Source organism: Orcinus orca, chromosome 15, assembly GCF_937001465.1.
Source record: "Orcinus orca chromosome 15, mOrcOrc1.1, whole genome shotgun sequence".
Taxonomy (NCBI): domain Eukaryota; kingdom Metazoa; phylum Chordata; class Mammalia; order Artiodactyla; family Delphinidae; genus Orcinus; species Orcinus orca.
The window spans coordinates 71711850-71733825 of NC_064573.1; the positions used below are offsets into that span (position 1 = coordinate 71711850).

The following is a 21976-nucleotide window of genomic DNA, read 5'->3' on the forward strand; positions in this document are numbered from 1 at the left end:
CTGGTGTCCTGTACTCTCTGCCTGAAGATCTCTTCCCTTCACAGTTTTAGGGGATTTTTTTTTTCTCTCCTCTAGTTATTCTGCCATTGGAATCCCATCTGCTTACAGTCTTCCAGAGGTTCCTCAAAATTTCTGTTCTGCTGATAGCACCTTTTTCTTGCTTTCCAGCACTCTTCAAGATTTATTTCTTATACCTTTTATGTCACTTCCAGAAAATGCGGAAGAAGAGGACGTAGAAAAGAGCGTTTCTCATGGCACCATCTTGAAAAAGAATCACTGTGGACATTCTGAATCCCTGGTTCCTTTCCCTTTCGTCATATGGAAAGAAAATCCAGGGGGCTGTTTGGAGGTTGTTCTGTTGCCATCTCCCCGAGCATCCCTGGGAGAGGAATTTAATGTGTACCTCTGTGATCTCATTCCTTCCAGCATGAGGGGAAAATGGTCCCCTAGTCAATGAATGGCTCATGAATGAATGGGACAGTGGCTATAACTAGAGGAATTCGTGGAGTCAGGCCAGAAGTGGAGCACATTGGCCACAAGCCCCTGCCAGCCCAGATTAATGGACTTGGCTTAACGGCCTCTGCTTTAAGCTCCAGTGGTTTTTAAGCTCATCCCAGATCCAAGAGTCCATGTCAAATGCCTACTGAGCACAGCCCTGGAAGATCAATAATGAAAAAGGGAGGGAAGGACGGAGTTGAACTGAGAGCCTCTAAGTGGCAGACAGTCTGGATTTGTCCCTGTGTTAAGTCCATGTTCTCACATCTCCTTTCCTCTACATTTGTTGTTTCCATAATTATACACCGAGTCCGTCGTCCATCTCACTGATGCCTGGGCCTCTTACCAAAGCCTTCAGCAGACGAGCTGCGTGCTGACAGTTTTTGAGTGTCTGCTAGCCACTGTCCTGGGCACTTCACATGTGTTGCCATTTAACATTCTAAGTGACCCATGGGGTAGGTATGCTATTATCCCCATTTTAGAGATGAGAAAACTGAGGTGTAGAAAGGCTTAATGACTTGCCTAAGGATGCACAGCTATTACGTGACAGGGCCAGGGGAGCCTGGTTTTGGAGCCCATGATCCAAGCACCCTGCTTCAGTATTAGCGTTCTCCTTTGAGATCACCTCTCCCAGCCTCCCCAAACCGTGACACTCCAGAGGCTCAAGAAGTCAATCACTGAGCTGTTGACCCTCGGAGGGCAGGGGCTGCAGGGGCGCATCACCCCAATCTTCACCCACCAGAGCCAATCTTGCCACTTCTGCTGCCAAAAGCCCAGTCTGCCAGCAACAGAGACCAACACGGAGCCCTCAGGATGGAACCATCCCACGTCACTTGGTGGCGAGTTTTTTACATTGGACATCTTCCATTTGGGAAGAAGCAGTGATTCATCTTGACCGGAAATGGCACATATTCTGGGTATTGGTTTGCCTTTCCTGCCCACAGGGTCTCAGGCAGCATTACTATCTGAGGGCTTTCCAAGTATTTGACCCATTGACACAGGATCCCCTAGTGCATGGGACCAAGGGAGCCGATGCATAACAAAGGAGATGCAGCAGTGGGTATATGACCATGGAATCCACTGGTCCTTTCACATAACATGCCGCCCTGGAGCTGCTGGCCTGAGTGACGGAGCAGCCTTTTGTAGGTGCCGTGGAGGTGTCAGCTTGGAGATGATACCCTGTGAGGACGGGGCACTATCTTCTAGGACACAATATACCCTTAAATCAATGATTATTACATGGTGCTGTGTAGAAAGAAGACATGGTTCTGGAAATCTAAGAGTCGAAGTAGAAGTGGCCTTCATTGCCATCATTCCCAGTGACCCACTTGGGGGGATCTGTGCTTCCTCCATTCTGCATCTTCTAGGCTCTGTGGGTCTGGAGGTCCTGGTTCCTAGAGAGAATATGCTTCCACCAGTGTACGCAGCAAGAATCCAATAACTTTAAGCAACAGCTATCACCTAGTGACTTTGGGTTCCTTGTGTCAAGAAATGAGTAGCCATGAAAGAGAGTCATCATTCTGTCCCAGGAATTGATCCTAAGCATCAGGAGGTGGTAGGATTACTGTTATCTACTTGGGTACCTAGGTGATACACAGGACATCGCTTGGTAATCCCCCTGCCCAGTCTTGGTGTTAAATGGACGGGCAGCAGCAATGACCTGAGAAGGGCGTGGTAACAAGGGGCCTCATCTAGATCAGCAGAGGTACTAGCCAAAGGTGAGGAGAATCTAGAATAGGTGGCAGAGGGCAGAGAATAATACACATCGGTTGTAGTCATGAGGCCAGCAGCCACAGCAGGGACTGTAAGTTGTCTCACTAGCCATCCTTTTATAAGTCTTTTCAGGGAAAAGACCAACCAGAATCCTGGAGGAGCTGTTCCCAGACGGGGTGAACTTACTATACGATGCGAGCACATCCAAAGGGTCCAGGGAATGGACTGTAGTGGATGCTGTGATGCAGCGCCTGGATTCCCCCTTCAGGGCTGAGGCATACGGTCCCTCTGGAATGACCAGGAGTACTGCCTGCTAAGAGCTCAGAATTGAGGCCCTTGCAGGAATTGCCTTGGCCAAAAATAGCTGACTTCCCCAAGGTCATGTTCCCTCCTTGCGGACAGCCCACATCCAAGGTGGCTGATGTGTGGGTACAAAGGCCCAGCCCCCATGCCTCAATTTGGAACAACCCTAAAAAGCCATCCCAGCTTCCGAACCCCTACAGGATTGGCTGAGGCCCCCATCGGCTGTTACAATCGCATTGCCACTCAGCTTCTCCCTCTGCCTGTGCCCGTTTTTCTCACTCCCTTACAGGTGTTGATCCTGGCCCCCTCTTGCACACAAATTTCTATCTCAGTCTGTTTCCCAGGACACCAGCCTGTAACAGGAACCGTGCCTGTTTGGCTCACTGCTGTACCCCCAGGATGTAGCACTGGCCCAGGTCATAGCAGAAGCTCAAGAAATATTGGTTAAATGAATGAATAAACTAGAAAGAAACCACCTGGTCTTTGTGCAAAATTTTCCTCAATTATTGCAGTAGGGTTCCTTATCTCCAACCTGTCCCACCCACCACTGCCAGATTAATACTTTTAAAGTACCTCTCCTGCTCAAGAACTTTCAGTGGCTCCCCGCTGTCTATAGACAATCCCTTTGGCCTGGGATTCAAGACCTTTAAGAAGCTTGCCCCGGTCTATCTGTCCCATCTCAGTTTTCAATTCTCATGTATCTCAGCCTAACAAGCTACCTGAACTGGACCATTAGCCTTCCTCAGACTCAGCTACGGCTTCCTCTTTTCATGAAATTCCCTTCCTATGAGATATCCTACATCTTCCCCAGTCTCCTCTGGGTCTTTCCAAATCCTTTTAATCCTTCATAGCAAGGCAGTAAAATGCAATGGTTAGAGCCCAGGCTCTGCAGTTAGAGGGAGTGGGTTCAGATTCCAGCTCTGCCTCTTGTAGCTGTGTCACCTGGGGCAAGTTACTTTACCTCTCTGTGCCTCAGTTTCTGTATCTGTAAAATGGGGTTAATAATGGAATCTACCTCATAGGGAAATTTGGGGGATTAAATGAGACAATCTGGGCAAACTGTTTAGAACAGCACCTGCTCCTTAATAAACACTAAATATTGGCTATTAATCATCATCCTTGAGAGTGGGGTCAACACACTTTTTTTTTTTTTTTTTTGGCCACACTGCCGCTTTCAGGATCTTAGTTCCCCAACTAGGGATGGAACCCAGGCCCTCGGCAGTGAAAGCGCAGAGTCCTAACCACTGGACCGCCAGAGAATTCCTAAACACACTTTTTCTATGAAGGGCTGAATAGTAAATATGTCAGGTTTGCAGGCCATACAGTCTCTACTGAGACAACTCAACTCTGTTGCTGTAGCATGAAAACAGGCGTAGATAATACATAAATGTATGGTGCGGCTGTGTTCCAATAAAACTTTATTTAGAGACCCAGTAATCAGGTCAGATTCGGTCCACCTGCCACCACCTGCCAACCTCTGCTTCAGGATTCCCCAGTCTCCCAGGAGACAGTGACCTCTTCCTACAAGTCTGACTACTCTCAGCATCTTAACAACAGCAACAACAAAATAACACATAACTTACAGATAATTAGCCCCATCCCCTGCCTCCTGGTTAGGTTAGAAGAGGGTAAGAGGCAGCACGCAGTGTAGTTAAGGGCACAGATGTTACAGGCGGACAGACTCAGGTTCTTAGTTCCACCTGCAGCCTGTGTGACTTGGGCAAATGATTTCACCCTCTGAGACTCAGTTTTCTCAGCTGTAAAGTGGAGACTGCACTAATTCAACACCCCCCCCCAACATCTTCTGGGGCTGCTGTGCTGTGTAAAAGAGAAACGTCCAATCAATGCTAGCTCTATTATCTTTATTATCATTTCACATCTACGACCTTCCAGCTACCGTGTTGCTTTTGCTGTTGGTAATCATTATAATACTGACAATGACACCATTCTCTGGCTCCATCCAGAGCCCCTGGATACCAGAAGCCCTAGTGTATGTACCATCTTTGCATCCCTCTGAGGCCTTGAACATAGTTGGCTGGCTGCCTGGCTGGGTGGCCAGAGCTGGGTCTTTACTTACGACTGGGGGACCCCTCCGATCCCGAAGCCCACCAGGCCCCGGAGCACCAGGATCCAGCTGTACACGGGCGCGAAAGCACTGAGGATGCCATAGTACAGGGTCCAGAGCACACTGATCTTCAGCCCCTGCGGAGAAGGAAGACACAGGGCTTCTCAGCATCTCCAGGTCACATGTCCCCTGCACATGTTCAAAGTCACCAATAGGGTCATGGTAAAGGGTGAGCCACACAGCCAAGGGGATGCCCGGGGTTCTCTGCATGGGTGGCACCCACCCTGAGGGGTGTGGGGGAAAACTGTGGGTCATTCTTGGTTGTCCCAATGATTGGCATTTAACAGATACATCCCAGAGATGTTAGATGTCTCACAGCGCGTGAGACCTAATAAAGACTTATCCTGTGTCCTGCACCAGCTCGAATCAAACTTCCCGCCCTACCATCGTGCAGCTGAAAACTGTTTATGGTTATCAGCGCCTAGACCTTCACTCTAGTTTACATAGAAACAGGATTTTGGAAGGTGGGTCACGTAATTTTTCAGGAATGCAACTTCTAGGTAAATCAAAGGAGGATACACTTTGTTTTATCCAGAATTTTACAAAATGGTTCATCATTTCCGAAAACCGTGTTGCCAATGGCAACGCTGTGTGTGATAGTTGAGTGACTGAGGGAACACTTCGGCATCTGTCTGCACACATAGGGCTTCTATGTGTATCTATGAATAGATTGATCTGAATCTTATTTCAAAACGTCAGATATAAAGAATTGGGGCAAATAGTAACTACTTCCTTTTAGGATTTAGGCAGAGTTGTGTGTGAATATTTGCATATTGAAAGTAAATTTATTAATTACCTCCTTTAAAAATTTTCTCCCTTGTATCATAGTTAGAGCATTATAACTGACTTTTTTATTATTTTTATTTTTTTATTTAATTTTTTTTGGCCATGCCGCGAGGCTTGCAGGATCTTAGTTCTCTGGCCAAGGATTGAACCCCTGCCTCTGGCAGTGCAAGCATGAAGTCCCAACCACTGGACCACCAGGGAAGTCCCTGACTTCTTTTTTAAAACTGTGTAAGCAGCTAGGTTATTTTATCTTTGAAATAATTTCTGGATTATTAGGGGCACTATTAAAAATTTTATAATTTTTTTAAATAAAGGGGACACTGTAGGGAATTCCCTGGCAGTCCAGTGGTTAGGACCCAGTGCTTTCACTGCCATGCCCCACGTTCGATCCCTGGTCAGGGAACTAAGATCCCGCAAGTCGCGTGGTGCAGCCAAAAACAAAAAGACATTGTATTTGATGGGGTTGAAAACCACCTAGGAACACAATACTGCAGGACAAACCTGGTACATATTCCTGGAGTGTCAATTACCCTTAGAGACTGAGAAAAAATTAAGAGTGAATGTAATTTAAGATAGAGTTTTTATAACACAACCAACACCAAATGTATTATGGAGTAGAATGCAAATTTAACATGAATTTTAGACCCGCCACATGAGGTCTGAGCAGACCTCCCTTGGCAGCACTCTTCCTAAATCTGTAGGATTGAGCTCACCCTTCTGCCAGCTCCCCATACCCCCATGCTTCAGGGAGAAAGTGTAAGACATACTAATTTTAGCTTTAAAATGAAAATGAATTAAAAGGGACTAGAGAGGGAATTTGGAGGTCTACCAGATGATTTCAGGTCTTTTGGAAAACAATTTTAGGTGGAAGAGAGAATGTTTTAAATAACTTTGCATCACCTTGCAAGCAGGCGATCTCCTTTTCATTTGAACCTTCACTTGTCTGATTACGCCCAAGAGGAAGTATCCATGTGGTGCTGGTCTGCCTTTCTTTTCTAAATTTATTTATTTATTTTTGGCTACATTGGGTATTCGTTGCTGCCCGCCGGCTTTCTCCAGTTGCGGCGAGCGGGGGCTACTCTTCGCTGTGGTGCGCGGGCTTCTCACTGCGGTGGCTTCTCTTGTGCGGAGCAAGGGCTCTATTCGCGCAGGCTTCAGTAGTTGTGGCTCATGGGCTTAGCTGTTCTACGGCATGTGGGATCTTCCCGGACCAGAGCTTGAACCCATGTTCCCTGCGTTGGCAGGTGGATTCTTAACCCAGCTGGTCTGTCTTTAACACCTTTTTAAACATCTGCTAATCTCTCACTTTAACAGAGAGGGCAGTGGGGCAACCATACCAGCTAGAATTTTTTTGCAATTAATTAATTTATTTATTTATTTTGGGCTGTGTTGGGTCTTCGTTGCCGCGCGCGGGTTTTCTCTAGTTGACGCGAGCAGGAGCTACTCTTCGTTGTGGTGTGCGGGCTTCTTATTGCGGTGGCTTCTCCTATTGCGGAGCACGGGCTCTAGGCGCGTGGGTTTCAATAGTTGTGGTACAAGGGCTCGGTAGTTGTGGCTCGCGGGCTCTAGAGCGCAGGCTCAGTAGTTGTGGCTCAGGGGCTTAGTTGCTCCGCACCATGTGGGATCGTCCCGGACCAGAGCTTGAACCCGTGTCCCCTGCATTGGCAGGCAGATTCTTAACCACTGCGCCACCAGGGAAGTCCCCCAGCTAGAATTTTATAACATTGTTTTCTTTGTATTTATTTTTGCAGATACTTCCTATTTAGTGCAGTTGCTATTGATTTCCCATTTAAGACTCTATCAAGTTTCCTTTTCAAAAAACATGCATTTGAGGATTTAAAAAAATGTTGATATAAAGAGAGATATTAAGTATATAAGAGAACAGGTGGAGCAGGAATTATTCAAGCCCAGGAAAACCTGGATCTATTGTAATGATGAATAACAATAATAATTAATAAATAATAAAGCAACCTTTCTGTTTCCCTAAACCCAGGGCTATGATATTGGTACCTGCCACACATATACTTGGTTCCTTTCTTTTGGCTTAAACTAACTTAATAGGGATTTTCTTTCTTGGAACCCAACAAGTCTTGAATCAGTAACAAGACATCATTAGCAGCAGAGAAAATAAAAGAACAGAAGGAAAACAGCAGGAGAAGAGGAGAGGGGAGAGAGGAGGGCACCCAGACTGGCACATGACAGCCAAGCCTCTCTCACAGGGCTGCCCGGCAACTGTGCTATCCCAGTGAGGTCACCAGGTGCCCCGATACCAGGCAGCAAAGACAAGCAGGCTGATCTGTCCTGCCAGGTCATAGCAGGGTACAGCTGGCTCTGCATTTGCCCGCCCATGCCAGGGCTTTCCAGCTGCCCAGAAAATGAGGACTCAGCAACCGTTTGGAAGTACTGTTATAGCTATTGCAAAGGCACCGGCAGTGCCAACAAGCCCCATCTAAGCACTGCTTGGGGACTCTGCAGAAATGTCCTTTAGGCTTCTCATTACCTACAGTTTTCATTCTACCTAACATCTGTTCTGCCTTTTAGATTGTTACCCCTCCCTCCCTCCCTTCCTTTCTTCCTTCCATATTTATTAAGCATCCTCTGTATACCAGGCTCTAGAGATAGATGGATAGATATTATACATTCATTAATTTGCTGATTCAGTTATTCATTCAACAATCAGCATGTATTGAGTGACTGCAGTATACCAGACACTTAGAGATACTGATATATATTATTCAATACACAGGTATCGAACACCTGCTGTGTGCCCAGCACTAGAGGTACTGAAATGTATCATTCATTCATTCACTCATTTGTTCACTATACATGTATTGAGCACCTGTTGTGTGCCTGGCAGTTGAGGTCCTAATATACATTATTCATTCATTCATCCATTCACTCTGCACACATTGACAGCCTACTGCTTGCTAAGCACTTGGCTTTGTCCTGGGCTAGGGCAGGCCACATGACAGCCAGAAGCCTCTGACTTCATGGAACTTTCATTTGCATTTCTTAAATCGCAGCCCCATCATTACACTGGATCCTCACAGTGGCCTGTGGAAAGACGTTATTTTCATGACCACTTTATGAATCAGCACGTTGAGGGCCAACGGAGCTGAGTGATTTGTTCAGGATCAGCAGAGTCAAAACTGGAGCCAGGATGTCTAATGCCCGAAGCTGTACTTTGAATGAGCCACTCCCCTTCTCCAGGACCCTTGATGGCTCCCCATTACCTCTGGCAGAGAACATACACACATGATGCAGGTGTAAATGCAGCGAGGACAGGTGGGCCTGGGTGAATGAAAGAGAACTTGCCCTGCCTTGCCAGCCTCAGCTCCAGATGAAAGCTAACATCACAGAGTGTGGATCCCAAGCTGCCGGATAACGCAGCTTTCCAAAAACCCACACCTCTTTTTACTTTTATGCAAAAATATGTGAATTTTGAAACGGAGGCAACTGATTCAAAATTCCATAAAGCATTGCATGGGATAAATCATACACATCTGGGGGCCACATTTGGCTCATGGCCCACCTGTTTGCCACCTGGAGCCTGGAAAGGCTTTCATCTTGCTGCCACTTGGATGCCAGGCCTGCAACCCCAGAGGAGCATGCTGATCTCATCGCCATGAGCATTGCTCAGTCTCCTGCAGGACTGTCTGGCTCAAGTCTCCTGGTACTCGCCAATCTTTCTCAAGCACAAGGAAAATAGTCACAGGCAAGGAAACCCGAGGATCTTCAAAATATTGAAAAGAGAGGCCCAGTGCCTGCCAGCCACCTCCTTAGAGATAATGTGGTCCTGTAGCCTTTGAACTAGAGGATGACCTAATCACATTCTAAATCTTTTTTTTTCGAGTCCCAACCAAAAGTAGTTACCATTAATCACGGGCTAACCATGCATCTGTAAATACTGTTCTAAGTGTATTATATACATTTTCTTTTTTTTTTTTTCGGTACGCGGGCCTCTCACCATTGTGGCCTCTCCCGCTGCGGAGCACAGGCTCCGGAAGCACAGGCTCAGCGGCCATGGCCCACGGGCCCACGGGCCCAGCCGCTCCGTGGCATGTGGGATCTTCCCGGACCAGGGCATGAACCCGCGTCCCCTGCATCGGCAGGCGGACTCTCAACCACTGCGCCACCAGGGAAGCCCTACATTTTCTTATTTAATCCTCCCAGCAATCCTTTGAGCTCTTACTGTTGTTAACCCTATTTTGCCAATGGGAAAACTGAGGCTCAGAGAGGTAAAGCAGCTGTCTCAAGGTTACCTCGCTCGACAGGGGGCGCTACGTTATGAACCCGGATGCGTTTATCTCCATCTGCGCAAGGCCACACACCCACAGTCGCCCTTCCTTTCTGCGGCTGCCACAAGTCCCCAGGCTGTAGAAACTTCTGTAGGAATCAAAGCGTTCTTGGGGCTTCCCTGGTGGCGCAGTGGTTGAGAGTCTGCCTGCTGATGCAGGGTACACGGGTTCGTGCCCCGGTCCGGGAAGATCCCACATGCCGCGGAGCAGCTGGGCCCGTGGGCCACGGCCGCTGAGCCTGTGCTTCCGGAGCCTGTGCTCCGCAGCGGGAGAGGACACAACGGTGAGAGGCCCGCGTACCGCAAAAAAAAAAAAAAAGCGTTCCACCGAGTCCTAACCCCATATGTGATCCTCCTGCAAAGTCACGCAGCAGACGCCCTCACAGAAACCTCCCAGCTGAGCCAAGGAAGATCAGGGAGCTAAGAGGAGGTTCTCCGAGCTTGCCAAGACTCGCCAGCTGTCTGGCTCGCCTGCTGGTCCTGGAGGAGTTCTGGGGAAGCTTTATAATTAGAGCCGGATCCATCCTCCACGAGGTTGGGCCAGAATTCCATGCTGGGGAGAAGGAGGCTCTTAATCTGGCCGCGCTTTCTCGCTCTCTCTCCGGTCACGCCAGCTTTATGTTGGGTGTGGTATTTAGCAAGCTGCTCAGGAGATCTGGAGGAACCCTCTGCAGGCAGCCCCCTCCAGGCTTCATCTATTTGGGGTGGATGAATGTTCAACTAATCAACTGAATTCCAGGGAATCGTTCAGTGATGTCTCCCAGCAGCCAAGGTCAAGGTGATGGATGTGAACTCTGGAGCCAGATGCACTTGCATTTTAACACTGGCCTTGCCATGTATTGGCACCGTGAGCTTGGCAAATAGGAAGGATAATGGAAATTGAAGAAACATTTCCTCTGTGTCAAAAGCTTTCTGTCACAAGGGTCATTTACTCCCCGTAACAGCCCTATGGGGAAAACTATTATTATACCATTGACAGATGAGGAAACTGTGGCACAGACAGATTGAGCGCCAAGGGGATGGGGGTGGGCACCACCAGCATCTTCTACGTTCTGAAATGCACATCCTTGGGTCCCACTAGGGATATGTGATTTCAAGAGTCCACAGCCTCAGAGCAACATCTTCTCTTTGCCCTTCAGTGTATCCCTGAATTAATTAGACCCCCACCAAGTGCTCAGTCAGCATAAGTTTTGCTACTTTGTCAATGCCATCATAAAGATAACCCAGAGGACACGAGCTTAGGAGAAGTTGCCTTACTGTTTTCCTGCCATACTGGTCTGAGATGTTTCCCCAGAGGGTAGAACTGGACATCATGCCGACAAAAACCACCTGTGTGGGCAAAGACAGTTTCTGTTAGATAATGACACGGAGCATCGTGGAGAAAAGGAATACCAAATTGAAAGTGTGACATCACACTCCTGTAATAAGAATGAAGCAAGCTTTACTGAGAACGTGTTGAGATGCAAATACTAGTCTACATGCTTCATGTTACTGTTTAAGCCTCACAACAATCCTATGGGGCGGGTGCTATTATTATCCCCATTTCACAGATGAGGAAACAGAGACTCAGAGAGGGGAGGTCACATGGCCTGGGTCACACAAGTGTAAGTGATGCAGCCTGGGCTGGAATCAGGCTGCATGGCTGCAGAGCTAGTATTTTACCAATTTCTCACCAAACCCAAGAAATGTCTTATGGCTAAAAAGATGTTAAAGGTTGCAAGGTAGAGTTTGGAGGATATGAAAACAGGAGACAGGAGGTTAGGATGGGAGTTGTAAGCCATTAGCAAGAGACAGCAACCATGGAGTGCTCACTGTGTGCTGGGCAAAGTCCTTGTTCCGTTGTTAACCCTTGATCAGAGCAGATGAGTTATAAATGCTCATACCCATTTTATAGATGGGTAGCTTGAGGTTTAGAAGTTTTAAGAAACCTGCTCTTATCCCAGGGAGGAGAGGGTAGAGACAGGTCTTAAACCCAAACAGGACGACTAGAGCTCTCTTCACTGTTCTATCCTTTCCGGAGCACTCACCAAGTGTCAGACACCACACTGAATGCTTTTTACATTTGTCTTACCTAATTCTCACAGCAGCCCTAAGGAGTGGGTACTGTTATTATCCCCAGTTTACATATAAGGCCACCGAGGCCCAGAGACGGGAATGGCACTGCTTAGTGTGGTCTGAACCCAAAAGCATTCCTCCAGGCATGGCCTAGAGCAGAGGGCTCCAAACCGGCTACACAGAGGTGTTCCAAGGGAGAAGCAGATTTGGATACTTTTAAAGGAATTCATTTCCAAGTTCTCAACTTCTATAGAGATTCTTTCCTGAGAACAGGTTAGGGGTCTCACCAGTTCCCTCCTCCCTTTCTCAACCACCCCTCCCCCACTTCTCCCTACCGCATCCTCCCAATGCAGCTCACAGCACATTGCTTTGAGGTTAAACCCTCCAGGATGCCTCTGAAAGGACACCAATGACACAGTTACAAATCCTTTCGCAAGTCATCTTGATTCCAATTCCATTTTATTATTATTATTTTTTATTTTATTTATTTATTTATTTTTTGCGGTACGCTGGCCTCTCACTGTTGTGGCCTCTCCCGTTGCGGAGCACAGGATCCGGACGCGCAGGCTCAGCGGCCATGGCTCACGGGCCCAGCCGCTCCGCAGCATGTGGGATCCTCCCGGACCGGGGCACGAACTCGCGTCCCCTGCATCGGCAGGCGGACTCTCAACCACTGCGCCACCAGGGAAGCCCCATTTTATTATTTTTAACCAAATTGCAGGAGAGCCTAATCAAGCTGTCAGCAAATTAGATCACTAAAAATAATTTTTCATAAACGACTGCTGTGTGCTCTTCAGCACGAAACTTGGAAGTTGTTGAAAAACATCAAGTGGCATTAGTTTACTGAGTTATTACAAAACTCCTTCAGTTTCCTCCCCCCAAAGTCTTTATATGTGAACAAAGCCTTTCATATTCGTATCCATTCAATAAATATGAAAAGTAGGAGTAGCCTAGTGGCTGAACCCTGTCTCATTTTAGCAATAAGTAACGATTCAAGAATGCATGACATAATTGGGAAACACTCCGTAGCCCTCATGAAGAGGTGTGTTCCTGATAAGGTGACTTATGTTTAGCAATTATTTATCAAAATTAATTCTATCTTGTTTTGATCTGTTGCTTATTACTAAAAATTATCATGATAACTTACTGCAGGAGAAAAATGTTAATACTCAGAACCTTATGATCTCAGAAAATTAAAAACAATAACTTAAAATGTCACAAAAACTATGATAGGGTGACAAATGAAGTACTTTCAAGCATAATAAAACATTACATTAAGATAAAATTATCTGGAGAAATGGAATGAAAATACCGGTTCAAGAAGAAAACAAAACAATGCAAAATTTCCAAATTCTTCTGAAGAGCTTATTCATGTTATTTTTACACAGGTGATGGTGGGTAGCAGATAAATATTTCAATTCCACTGGACACATTAAAAAGAGTGATATGGGACTCCCCTGGTGGCGCGGTGGTTAAGAATCTGCCTGCCAGTGCAGGGGACATGGGTTTGAGCCCTGGTCTGGGAAGATCCCACATGACGCCAAACAGCTAAGCTCGTGCGCTACCGAGCCTGCGCTCTAGAGCCCGTGAGCCACAACTACTGAAACCCGCGCGCCTAGAGCCATGCTCCGCAACAAGAGAAGCCACCGCAATGAGAAGCCCACACACCACAACAATGAGCAGCCCCCGCTCGCCGCAACTAGAAGAAGCCCACGCGCAGCAACAGAGACCTGACGCAGCCAAAAATAAGTAAATAGATAAATAAATAAATAAATTTTTAAAAAATAAAAAGAGTGATATGAAAATTTAATTTGAACTTTTAATATTTCAATACTCCAGAAATTATATAAGCTGCAACTATAATTTTAAAGTTTTAACGTCAATTTAAAAACTTGTGAGACTCCTGGGGGCTGCATAGTTTTTACACAATTCTTTTCTAGATTAGCGAGAGCAAAAGTGTTTGATGATTACTGTCTTGGGGTAAAGTGTGGGCTTAGTCATGTGCTAAATGATATCCTTACATCCCGAAAGAGTCAAGCATCCCTGTAAACACCCGTTTTCCCCCATTCTCACTCTCCCAGGGGAGACCTAGGCACCGCAGAGTACTGGTTATATATCACAGTAATTACGGTAATCTCACACAGTATTGCCTGTGACAGCAACGATGGTCAGTCTCATCCTTCTTATGTACTTTATGCAGCTGAAGCAGCTCCTGCAGTGCCCTAACTTTTCTGCAGAAAACTTGGCCATGGAACTTCACTGCTTTACTAGCCCATGAGTCCAAACCTGATACCATAGGAAAGTGATCCAGGGCAGTAAGCTGGGGGCAGGGGCTCTGAGTCTGCCTGGCCTTGATTTCAATCCTGCCTCTGCCTCTGATAGGCTGTGTGAGTTTGGGCAAGTCATCGCACCTGTCTGAGACTTAGTGTCCTTATCTGTAGAAATGGGAGGAGTAATAACAGCACCTCTTTCATAGGTTGAGAGGGTTAAAGAAGTAAAGCATAGAAAACCCCTAGCACAGATGATGGCATGTAAGTGCTCGTTGATAAATGGTGGCTGTTAGGAACCACTGACAAGGGATCAAAAAGGCCTCGCATCACAAAAACACAGACCTGTGATTATTCCTTAGGAGGTATTAGTGAGAATGAGGAATATAAGAAAGAAGTATCATCTACCCGACCTCTACCATGGGCTAGGCACTCTAGGGGTTTTGTTGACCATCCGAAGTCAAGCAGGCGTTATCACCCCTATTTTGCAGATGATGCAATAGAGCCGAAAGTGTCTCATTCAAGGTCACACATCTCAAGGTAACTAAACCACAAAAATCCAGATGTATGCGCTTATGAAGTTCCTTATTGCCTTGTCGCCAAAGGCCAAAGGCACTCAGGCCATTCTAGAACAGTTGTCCGTAGAAAAACAGCATTCTGGGAGGCATTCCTAGTCAGCAATGACTCTGCCACTAGCTAGGCTGTGTGACCTTTTGTGAGTGACTTAACCTCTCTGCACTCATCTTCCTCAGCTCATAATAGTACCTACCTCATAGCATTGTGAGGATTAAAAAGCACAATGTATATTGCACATATATTGTATACAGTGTATATAAAGCCATTTGCACTGTAAATGCTCGATAAACATTAGCTTTTGTGGGTATCATTATTTTTATCCTCTTATCCAGCCTGGCCATTCCCCTCCCTTTTAGAAGATTGCCGTTGAACTATCTCTGACAAAAATTAAGCGTCTGACTCATGCTCCTCCAAGCCTTAGTTCCAGGGAGCAGCAGCTCCTACAATTTATTGAACATGTACTATGTTGTTTCCAATCCTCAAGTCACCCTCATGTGGGAGGAACTGGCATCTCCTTTTTGGAAGAGTGAGGCTTATAAGGTTTAAGTGATACGATCAGGCGCGTTCCAGCTTCCTGGCAATTGAGCAGGATATCTGGGGCCCTCAGGTAGCTGGAACCCCCAGGAGAGGTTAGAGTTGGCTGCAAAGCTGCCAGGATACGTGAGATGGACAAGGCAGGAGGAATCTGAGGTAATGGTGTTTCCATTCAGGGTTTAAGTCTTTTCTGTTGAGTCCTTGGCAGCAGAAGGAGGAGGGGGACATCCTACAGAAACCACCCCTCCCCCCCGGGGGGACCAGAAATGTGCACAACAGGAAAGAGCTGCTGGGCTGCCTACCGAGGTCAGCAACGCCACCTGCCAGCTGGGCAGCCGCCACTCGCAGTGCAGCTGCGGCGCAAGGATGCTGAGGATCATCATCTCCATGGCGTCGGCCATCTGCAGGGAGCAAGCAAACATCATGAGGCCAGGATGCTGCCCGGGCCGGGGACGGCTGGCCCCTCACCAAGTCCACGACCCCAAGCGAGTGCGTACAAAAATCCCTCTTCTACCTTCTGCTGAGTGCCCTATCACACATCAAAACACACTGAAAGTTGGGACTTCCCTGGAGGTCCAGTGGTTAAGACTCCACCCTCCCAACGCAGGGGGCACGGGTTTGACCAGGGCGGGGAAGTAAGATCCTGCATGCCGATCCCGCATGCCGCTGCAGAGCGGTCAAAAATACAATAGATAAATTAAATTTTAAAAACACACTGAAACAAAGCACCGCCTGTAAGGGTGGGATAGGGAGGGTGGGAGGGAGGGAGATGCAAGAGGGAAGAGATATGGGAACATAGGTATATGTATAACTGATTCACTTTGTTATAAAGCAGAAACTAACACACCATTGTAAAGCAATTATACCCCAATAAAGATGTTAAAAAAAAACAAAAAACAAAAAACACTGAAAGCTCCAGTAGTTAAAACAGTGTGGTGCCATGCAGGAATTGACAACTAGACATTCAACATTCTTTGTGTGTGTGTGTTCTCCCGTGTTTGGAAAAACTTAGGGGCACTCCCCGAATGAAGTGGTAAGATATCATATTTCGAAAATCAGAAGAACATTTTTATAGAGGTAGAGAGACAATGACCTTTTTCTCTTATAGCTCAATTAAAAACTAGTTTCTCTTTGGTCATCGTTCATGTAGAATTGTCAGTATAGTTAATGAGTGACCTTTTAACATTATTAAAACATACTGGGAAGCCCTGGTAATTAAATATAGTGGTACCTTTACTGGATTAAACAGACAGAGCAACGGCACAGAAATGAGAGTCAAGAAGCAAACCCATGTAGCCGTGGGAATGTGGTGGATGATAAAGGCGGCTCTGCAAATTAGTGGGAAAAATGATGTGGGGAAATTGATGACTGTTTGGAAAACTATGTAGTTAAATCTCAGTCTTGCACCAGTCACAAAAATCAATTTCAATTGTATTAACGGTCCAGATGCATTATTTGCTTTAGGTAGATTAAGGGAGTTTGACGAGGGCTCATGAGTCCCTTAAAACAAAGGCACATTTTGATCTGTGCATGTTTTTCTAGGGTGAGCCTCACAGATGACATCAGAATCTTATAGAAGCCCTGAGCCTCAAAGGGTTGAGAACCACTTGATTAACCAGAAGCTTCAACTTCTCCTTGAGGGCAACTGTCAACCACACCTAACCTCCGCAGCCCCCAACCCCCAGACCTTCATTATCACCCAGGGTCACTCAACCCAAACTCTGCTGATTCAAGCAAAGGCTCTATGTGGAAGGAGCTGTGTCCTTCCATGTAGACCATGGAAAGCCAGTTGAGCAGCACACGTGTTCCTTGGAAACTGAAGGTGAGGTCACTGTCCCCAGAGATACTTGCCCAAGCCAAGCCGGTGAGAACAGAGAGCTTCCATTGAAATTTTCCAAAACCAATGGCTTCCACCGCATCTTCCACCATGAAAGTATCTGGGAAGGAGAAGGGGGAGGTGGAGGAAGGAGTCAGTGCATCTCGCAGTTGTCCTAGTGTGTGGGGCCTAGGTGGGGGCGGGGGTGTCCCTGGCCAAGCTCTTTAAAGGCAGTGCCTGCTGCTTCTAGAACTTATCCTAGAAAAGCCTTCCAGCAAGCATGAAGGTATATCTTGCTGCAAAGTCCAATGCAACACTGTTTCTACAAAAGGAAAAACTGGACCACCCAGAATGTCTATCAACAGGGAATTGGTTAAATTATTTTATATATTATATTTAAATGTTTATATATCTACATTATGAAATACAACCCATCTGTTTAAAAATGGGCAGATATAGAAAGATGTATATATTGCTAATTTTAAGAAAACAAAGCAAGATGGACCACGGGAAGCAAGTGTCCACAGACTGTCGAGAGGGTTATCTGTCAGCATTCACTTTTTTGTACATTTCGATCATGTCTGAATGCTTCCTAAATAAACACATATTATTTGTATACTCAGAAAAAAATGAGGATATAATTTAGAAGCTCATAAGTGTTTTCAGAAAGACGAAAAGACTAAATGCAATGTGGTGTGCTGGATTGGTTCCTGTAACAGCACTGCTGGGAAAACTGGTGAAATCTGAATGAAGTCTGGAGTTTCCTGGATAGTATTGCACCGGTGTTAATTTCTTAGTTTTGACAAGTGTGCCATGGTTAAGTAAGATGTTAACTTTAGGGGAAGCTGCATGAAGGGTATATGAAAAACTAACAAACACACACAAAAGATTTTGAGAAAGACAAAAAGAGTATACGAGAACTCTCTGTGCTATCTTTGCAAATTTTCTGTAAATTTAAAATAATCCAGGGACTTCCCTGACAGTCCAGTGGTTAAGACTCTGCGCTCCCAATGCAGGGGGCACAGGTTCAATCCCTGGTCGGGGAACCAAGGTTCGCATGCTGCACAGCAAGGCCAAAAAAAAAAAAAAAAGTCCAAAATAAAAAGTTAACTAAAAAATAAAAATACTAAAGGAGCATGCTGGGTGGCCTTCCTGTAGGGCCTCTGAGGATCTCATCAGCCTCTGCTGGGAGTTGTCATCTTATTAGAATTTCAATCATGGGCCCCTTATAGCAATCATAATTTTCTCTAGAAGTATGAGCTGGTGTTTATCACCCCAGCAGGGTCTGGTTTCCTTCAGTAAATATACTGAGGAGAAAGCAGAGTGAGTTCTATCACATCATCAATAATAAGAACAGTAATAGTAATAATATAATGGTGTCTTTATGGAGTGCTCCCTGTGGGCCAGGCACTGCCCTAAGAGCTTGATGTACACTATCTCATTTACTCCCTGTCACAACTACTAGTTAAGGCTCAGTCTTAGCCCCATTTTACAGAGGAGGACACGAACTTGCCCACTGTTATCGTAGCTGGCACACTGAGATCTGGGAACTGAGCCCAGATCAGCCTGAGCCTGAAGCCACTGCTTCTAACCTCTGCCTCCCCTTCCTCCCCAGTCATTGCCTCCTTAGATCTGCCAACAACAGGCCTTGGGCTCAAGCCATTAATCCTCTCTCGTTGGGAATTGCTTTCAGGAATGCATAGAATGTTTTCATCCATCAGCACCGTCAGGTGGTGAGGGGAGACCAGGTCCCCTAGCACGGCTTCAAGTCTCTTGTTTGACCATCTGTATTCAGAGGGAGCACAGGGTCATGGGTAGGAATGTGGTCTCTGAGGCCAGATTTCCTGGGTGTAAATCCAGCTTGGCTAAGTTCTAGCTTTGTGACCCTGGGCAAGACACTGAGCCTTCTGTACTTCCGTGTCCTCTCCTGGAAAATGGGAAAGATAATCGTAATACTTCCAATGGGAACTGTTGTGAAGATTAAAGGGGTAAGATGTGTAAAGTGCTTAGAACAGTGCCTGGCACAGAGTAAATCCTCAGCCTGTGTCTGCTGCTCTAATCACTACTGTCATCTTCACAATCACCATTGCCACCATCATCATTACATTATCATCATCACCATCATCATCTCTAGCATCATCATCATCATCACCATCACCATCATCATCACCATCTCATCATCATCATCATTATCATCTCTATCACCATCATCATCACCATCACCATCTCCATCTCATCCTCATCATCACTATCATCTCTATCACCATCATCATCATCATCATTGTGGCTGCCATCCTCAGCGAAGTGTTAGTCAATGTTGTTGACTGTCAGGGATTATGATATAACCTTGCCTGCTGAAGAAAGCCATGTAGGTCCAGCCCCACACTTCCAGTGTCACCCCTGGCCTCCAGGCCCTCCTACCTGCCCCTTCACAAGATCCCTCTGAGCATACCACCTGGAGAGGCAACCCTGGTACCTCAGAGCCCCTGACTGTGGCCTGGGCCGATGCCCCAAATTCAGGGTCCCCTCACCGTCAGTGGGATTGGCAAACTCCTTAGGCACAGCTGCCCCATCATCCAGCTCGACGGCCTCTAGGCCTGCACGGACCCCTTCAATCTGGACCTCATGCTCTCCCGAAGCCGTGTCGTCCTCTGACCTTGCACTCTCGCCTGTGCGACGGAATTTCACCACCCTAGAGGACAGAGCAAATCTGGTCATGATGGCTAGAACTCCTCCTCAACGGCCTTGCAGTATAGCTGTTGTGTCCAAGACAGGTGACAAGCTTTCTCTCATGGTCTAGAGAGTTGAATGGGTGGAGGAGAGGTGGGGGTGGGCATTTCTGTTGAGTTGGACTGTGGGGAGGGTGACAACTTTAAGGGCTGCCTAGTACAGTTGGATGGGTTGGGCACTGCACAACTCCAGGGGGAGCCCTGTTCACATGGTAAGTTATGTGAATGAGGATATCCTTGCGTTAGACCTAAAAACTGGTTGGAAGTACATGTGTTTCAGAATTTACGTTCCTCTATCTGTATCTAATGGACGTAACAATTTGGTCACCTAAGGGTAACATTATGCCCACCAAAAGTTGCCCATACAGTATTTTTTTTTCTAATTTAAAGTGGATGCCAATGTTTTAAAATTAGGAGAATTCACATAAAAATCCAGATTCCCGACATCTCTTTCAAAGTAGAATATCTGGCCACCTGGGGCACACATTCTAATAAGGGACCAACGTGGCTAGACCAGGGCAGTGTATCCCCTGTAGATGGGACACACGATGCACAGGTGACCACAGTCTTGTCCTCTCCAAATAACCTCCAGCCCTGACAGTCTCTTGCCACTTATCTTTATACTTGCTCTGTGTTCCACTCACTTGGCACTTTGCCCCTTTGTCTGGCTCTGTAGGCATTTGAGTTTGAGACCCCATGGACTCCACTCTCAACACAATACATTCCTTCACACTGTGCTGCTTCTTGTGACTCTGGGAAACGCCTTGACTTTTCTGAGCAGCAACTTCTTAATCTGGGACTCAGAGGCAAAAATACATGTCTCCTCCAACTTCCTCACCCCCAAACACAAAACTCCTGCTCTCTGCCAGCCCTGTGGTGAGTTTCAGGGTGACGGCAGTAACAGGAGAGATGAGTCCCTACCCTCCCAGGAGAGAGTCATATGGAATGAGTAATGCCCATTTCTCCCAGAGCTTTGAAAAACGGAGTCTGCGATGACATGGGCATGAAGGGCAGAGGGCTGATGAGGGACTGGAGGGCAAATCTGGGCAACGTTTTTAAAAGGTAAAAATGGAGACATTTCTAAGTAAAAAGTATTGCTATCAACATCATCATCAATTAATTATTGCATTATTCCATACATTTCACCAAGAATAACTGGTACTCTGGCATAGAAAGGGTAAATCTTCAGATTCCAGAAGGCTGGGGAACATTCCCTGCTTGTGAATTTGGAGAAAAGACAGATGAAATCACGGCAGTTTTGTAAATACCTGAAACTCCATTTGATGGCAAGGCTGGGCTGGGCAAGCTCCAGCTGTTAATCTCATCTTGTGTTGGAAATACGCGGCAGAGCGTAGAGCACAGGGTTTGCAGGCGGATCGGCTGGGATTGAAGCTTGGAGCAAACACTCCATCCCATCCACTACCACCACTGCACTCTCCACCACGCCCACCACCGTCTAGCAGCACCTGTGCCTCGTTCTAGGTGTTGCTTTCCATGCACTCGCTCTGCACGACAGCTCTATTAGGTTGGTATTATTATCACCATTTTACAGATAAGGAAACTGAGGCCCCAGAAGTCACAGGACTTACCCCTGGTCACAGAGCTAAAAAGGCATGGAGCCAGGGTTCACCCCCAGGTCTGTCTGATCAAAACCTTGCGTTTCTGGCCAAAGACAGGATACCATTCAAACCCTTCCATTACTCCCCATTTACTCCATTCCCCCCATCCAAAATCTTTTATTTTGAAATATTTAAAGAATATAAGATTGAATAGATAACGATGAGAGAAATGTCTTTGATTCTGCTGTCCAGCTTAAAGACTAGACACTACTAGTAGGTTGAACCACATGAAATTGCCAACATTTGACCATAATTCAGTTGAAGCCACCATGTCTCTTTTCCAGTCTCTCTCTCTCACATTTTCATCGTTAATACTCTTCCTTGATCAGTGCTCTTTACAGGCATCGTTATTGGACTTCACCCTCACAATAACCCTGAGACGTGGTGACCATTACCATCCCCACAGCATAAGATATACCTATAGTCACTCTGAGCCTCAGTTTACCTTGCTATAAATTAGGTGTAACAGTTTTGTCATAGGTCGAATTCCTTAGAAGCAGAGCCTAAAATGGGATTCTCTTTTTTTCACCTGTGGTAAAATACACATAACATTAAATTCAACATTGTAACCCTGTTTAAGTGTAGAGTTCTGTGGCATTAAATACATTTACATATCGTGCAACCATCACCACTGTCCATTTCCAGAACTTTTTTTTATCTT

General features: G+C 46.3%; 1 protein-coding gene across 3 annotated transcripts in view; it reads right to left on the reverse strand.

Moving 5' to 3' along the window:
• The window catches only part of SVOP (SV2 related protein), an 85627-nt gene that overhangs the window by 45197 nt on the left and 18454 nt on the right, over positions 1–21976 (reverse strand). For all 3 annotated transcript variants that reach the window (XR_004477815.2, XM_004281377.3, XM_033408601.2), the window contains exons 2-6: positions 19499–19659; positions 17003–17088; positions 15454–15552; positions 10977–11048; positions 4589–4713 (exon numbers count right to left, since the gene is read on the reverse strand). Coding sequence is in view for 2 of the 3 variants with exons in the window: in XM_004281377.3 (XP_004281425.1) it covers positions 4589–4713; positions 10977–11048; positions 15454–15552; positions 17003–17088; positions 19499–19659 (543 nt within the window). In the remaining variant the exon portion in view is untranslated. The remainder of the gene's footprint in view (positions 1–4588; positions 4714–10976; positions 11049–15453; positions 15553–17002; positions 17089–19498; positions 19660–21976) is intronic.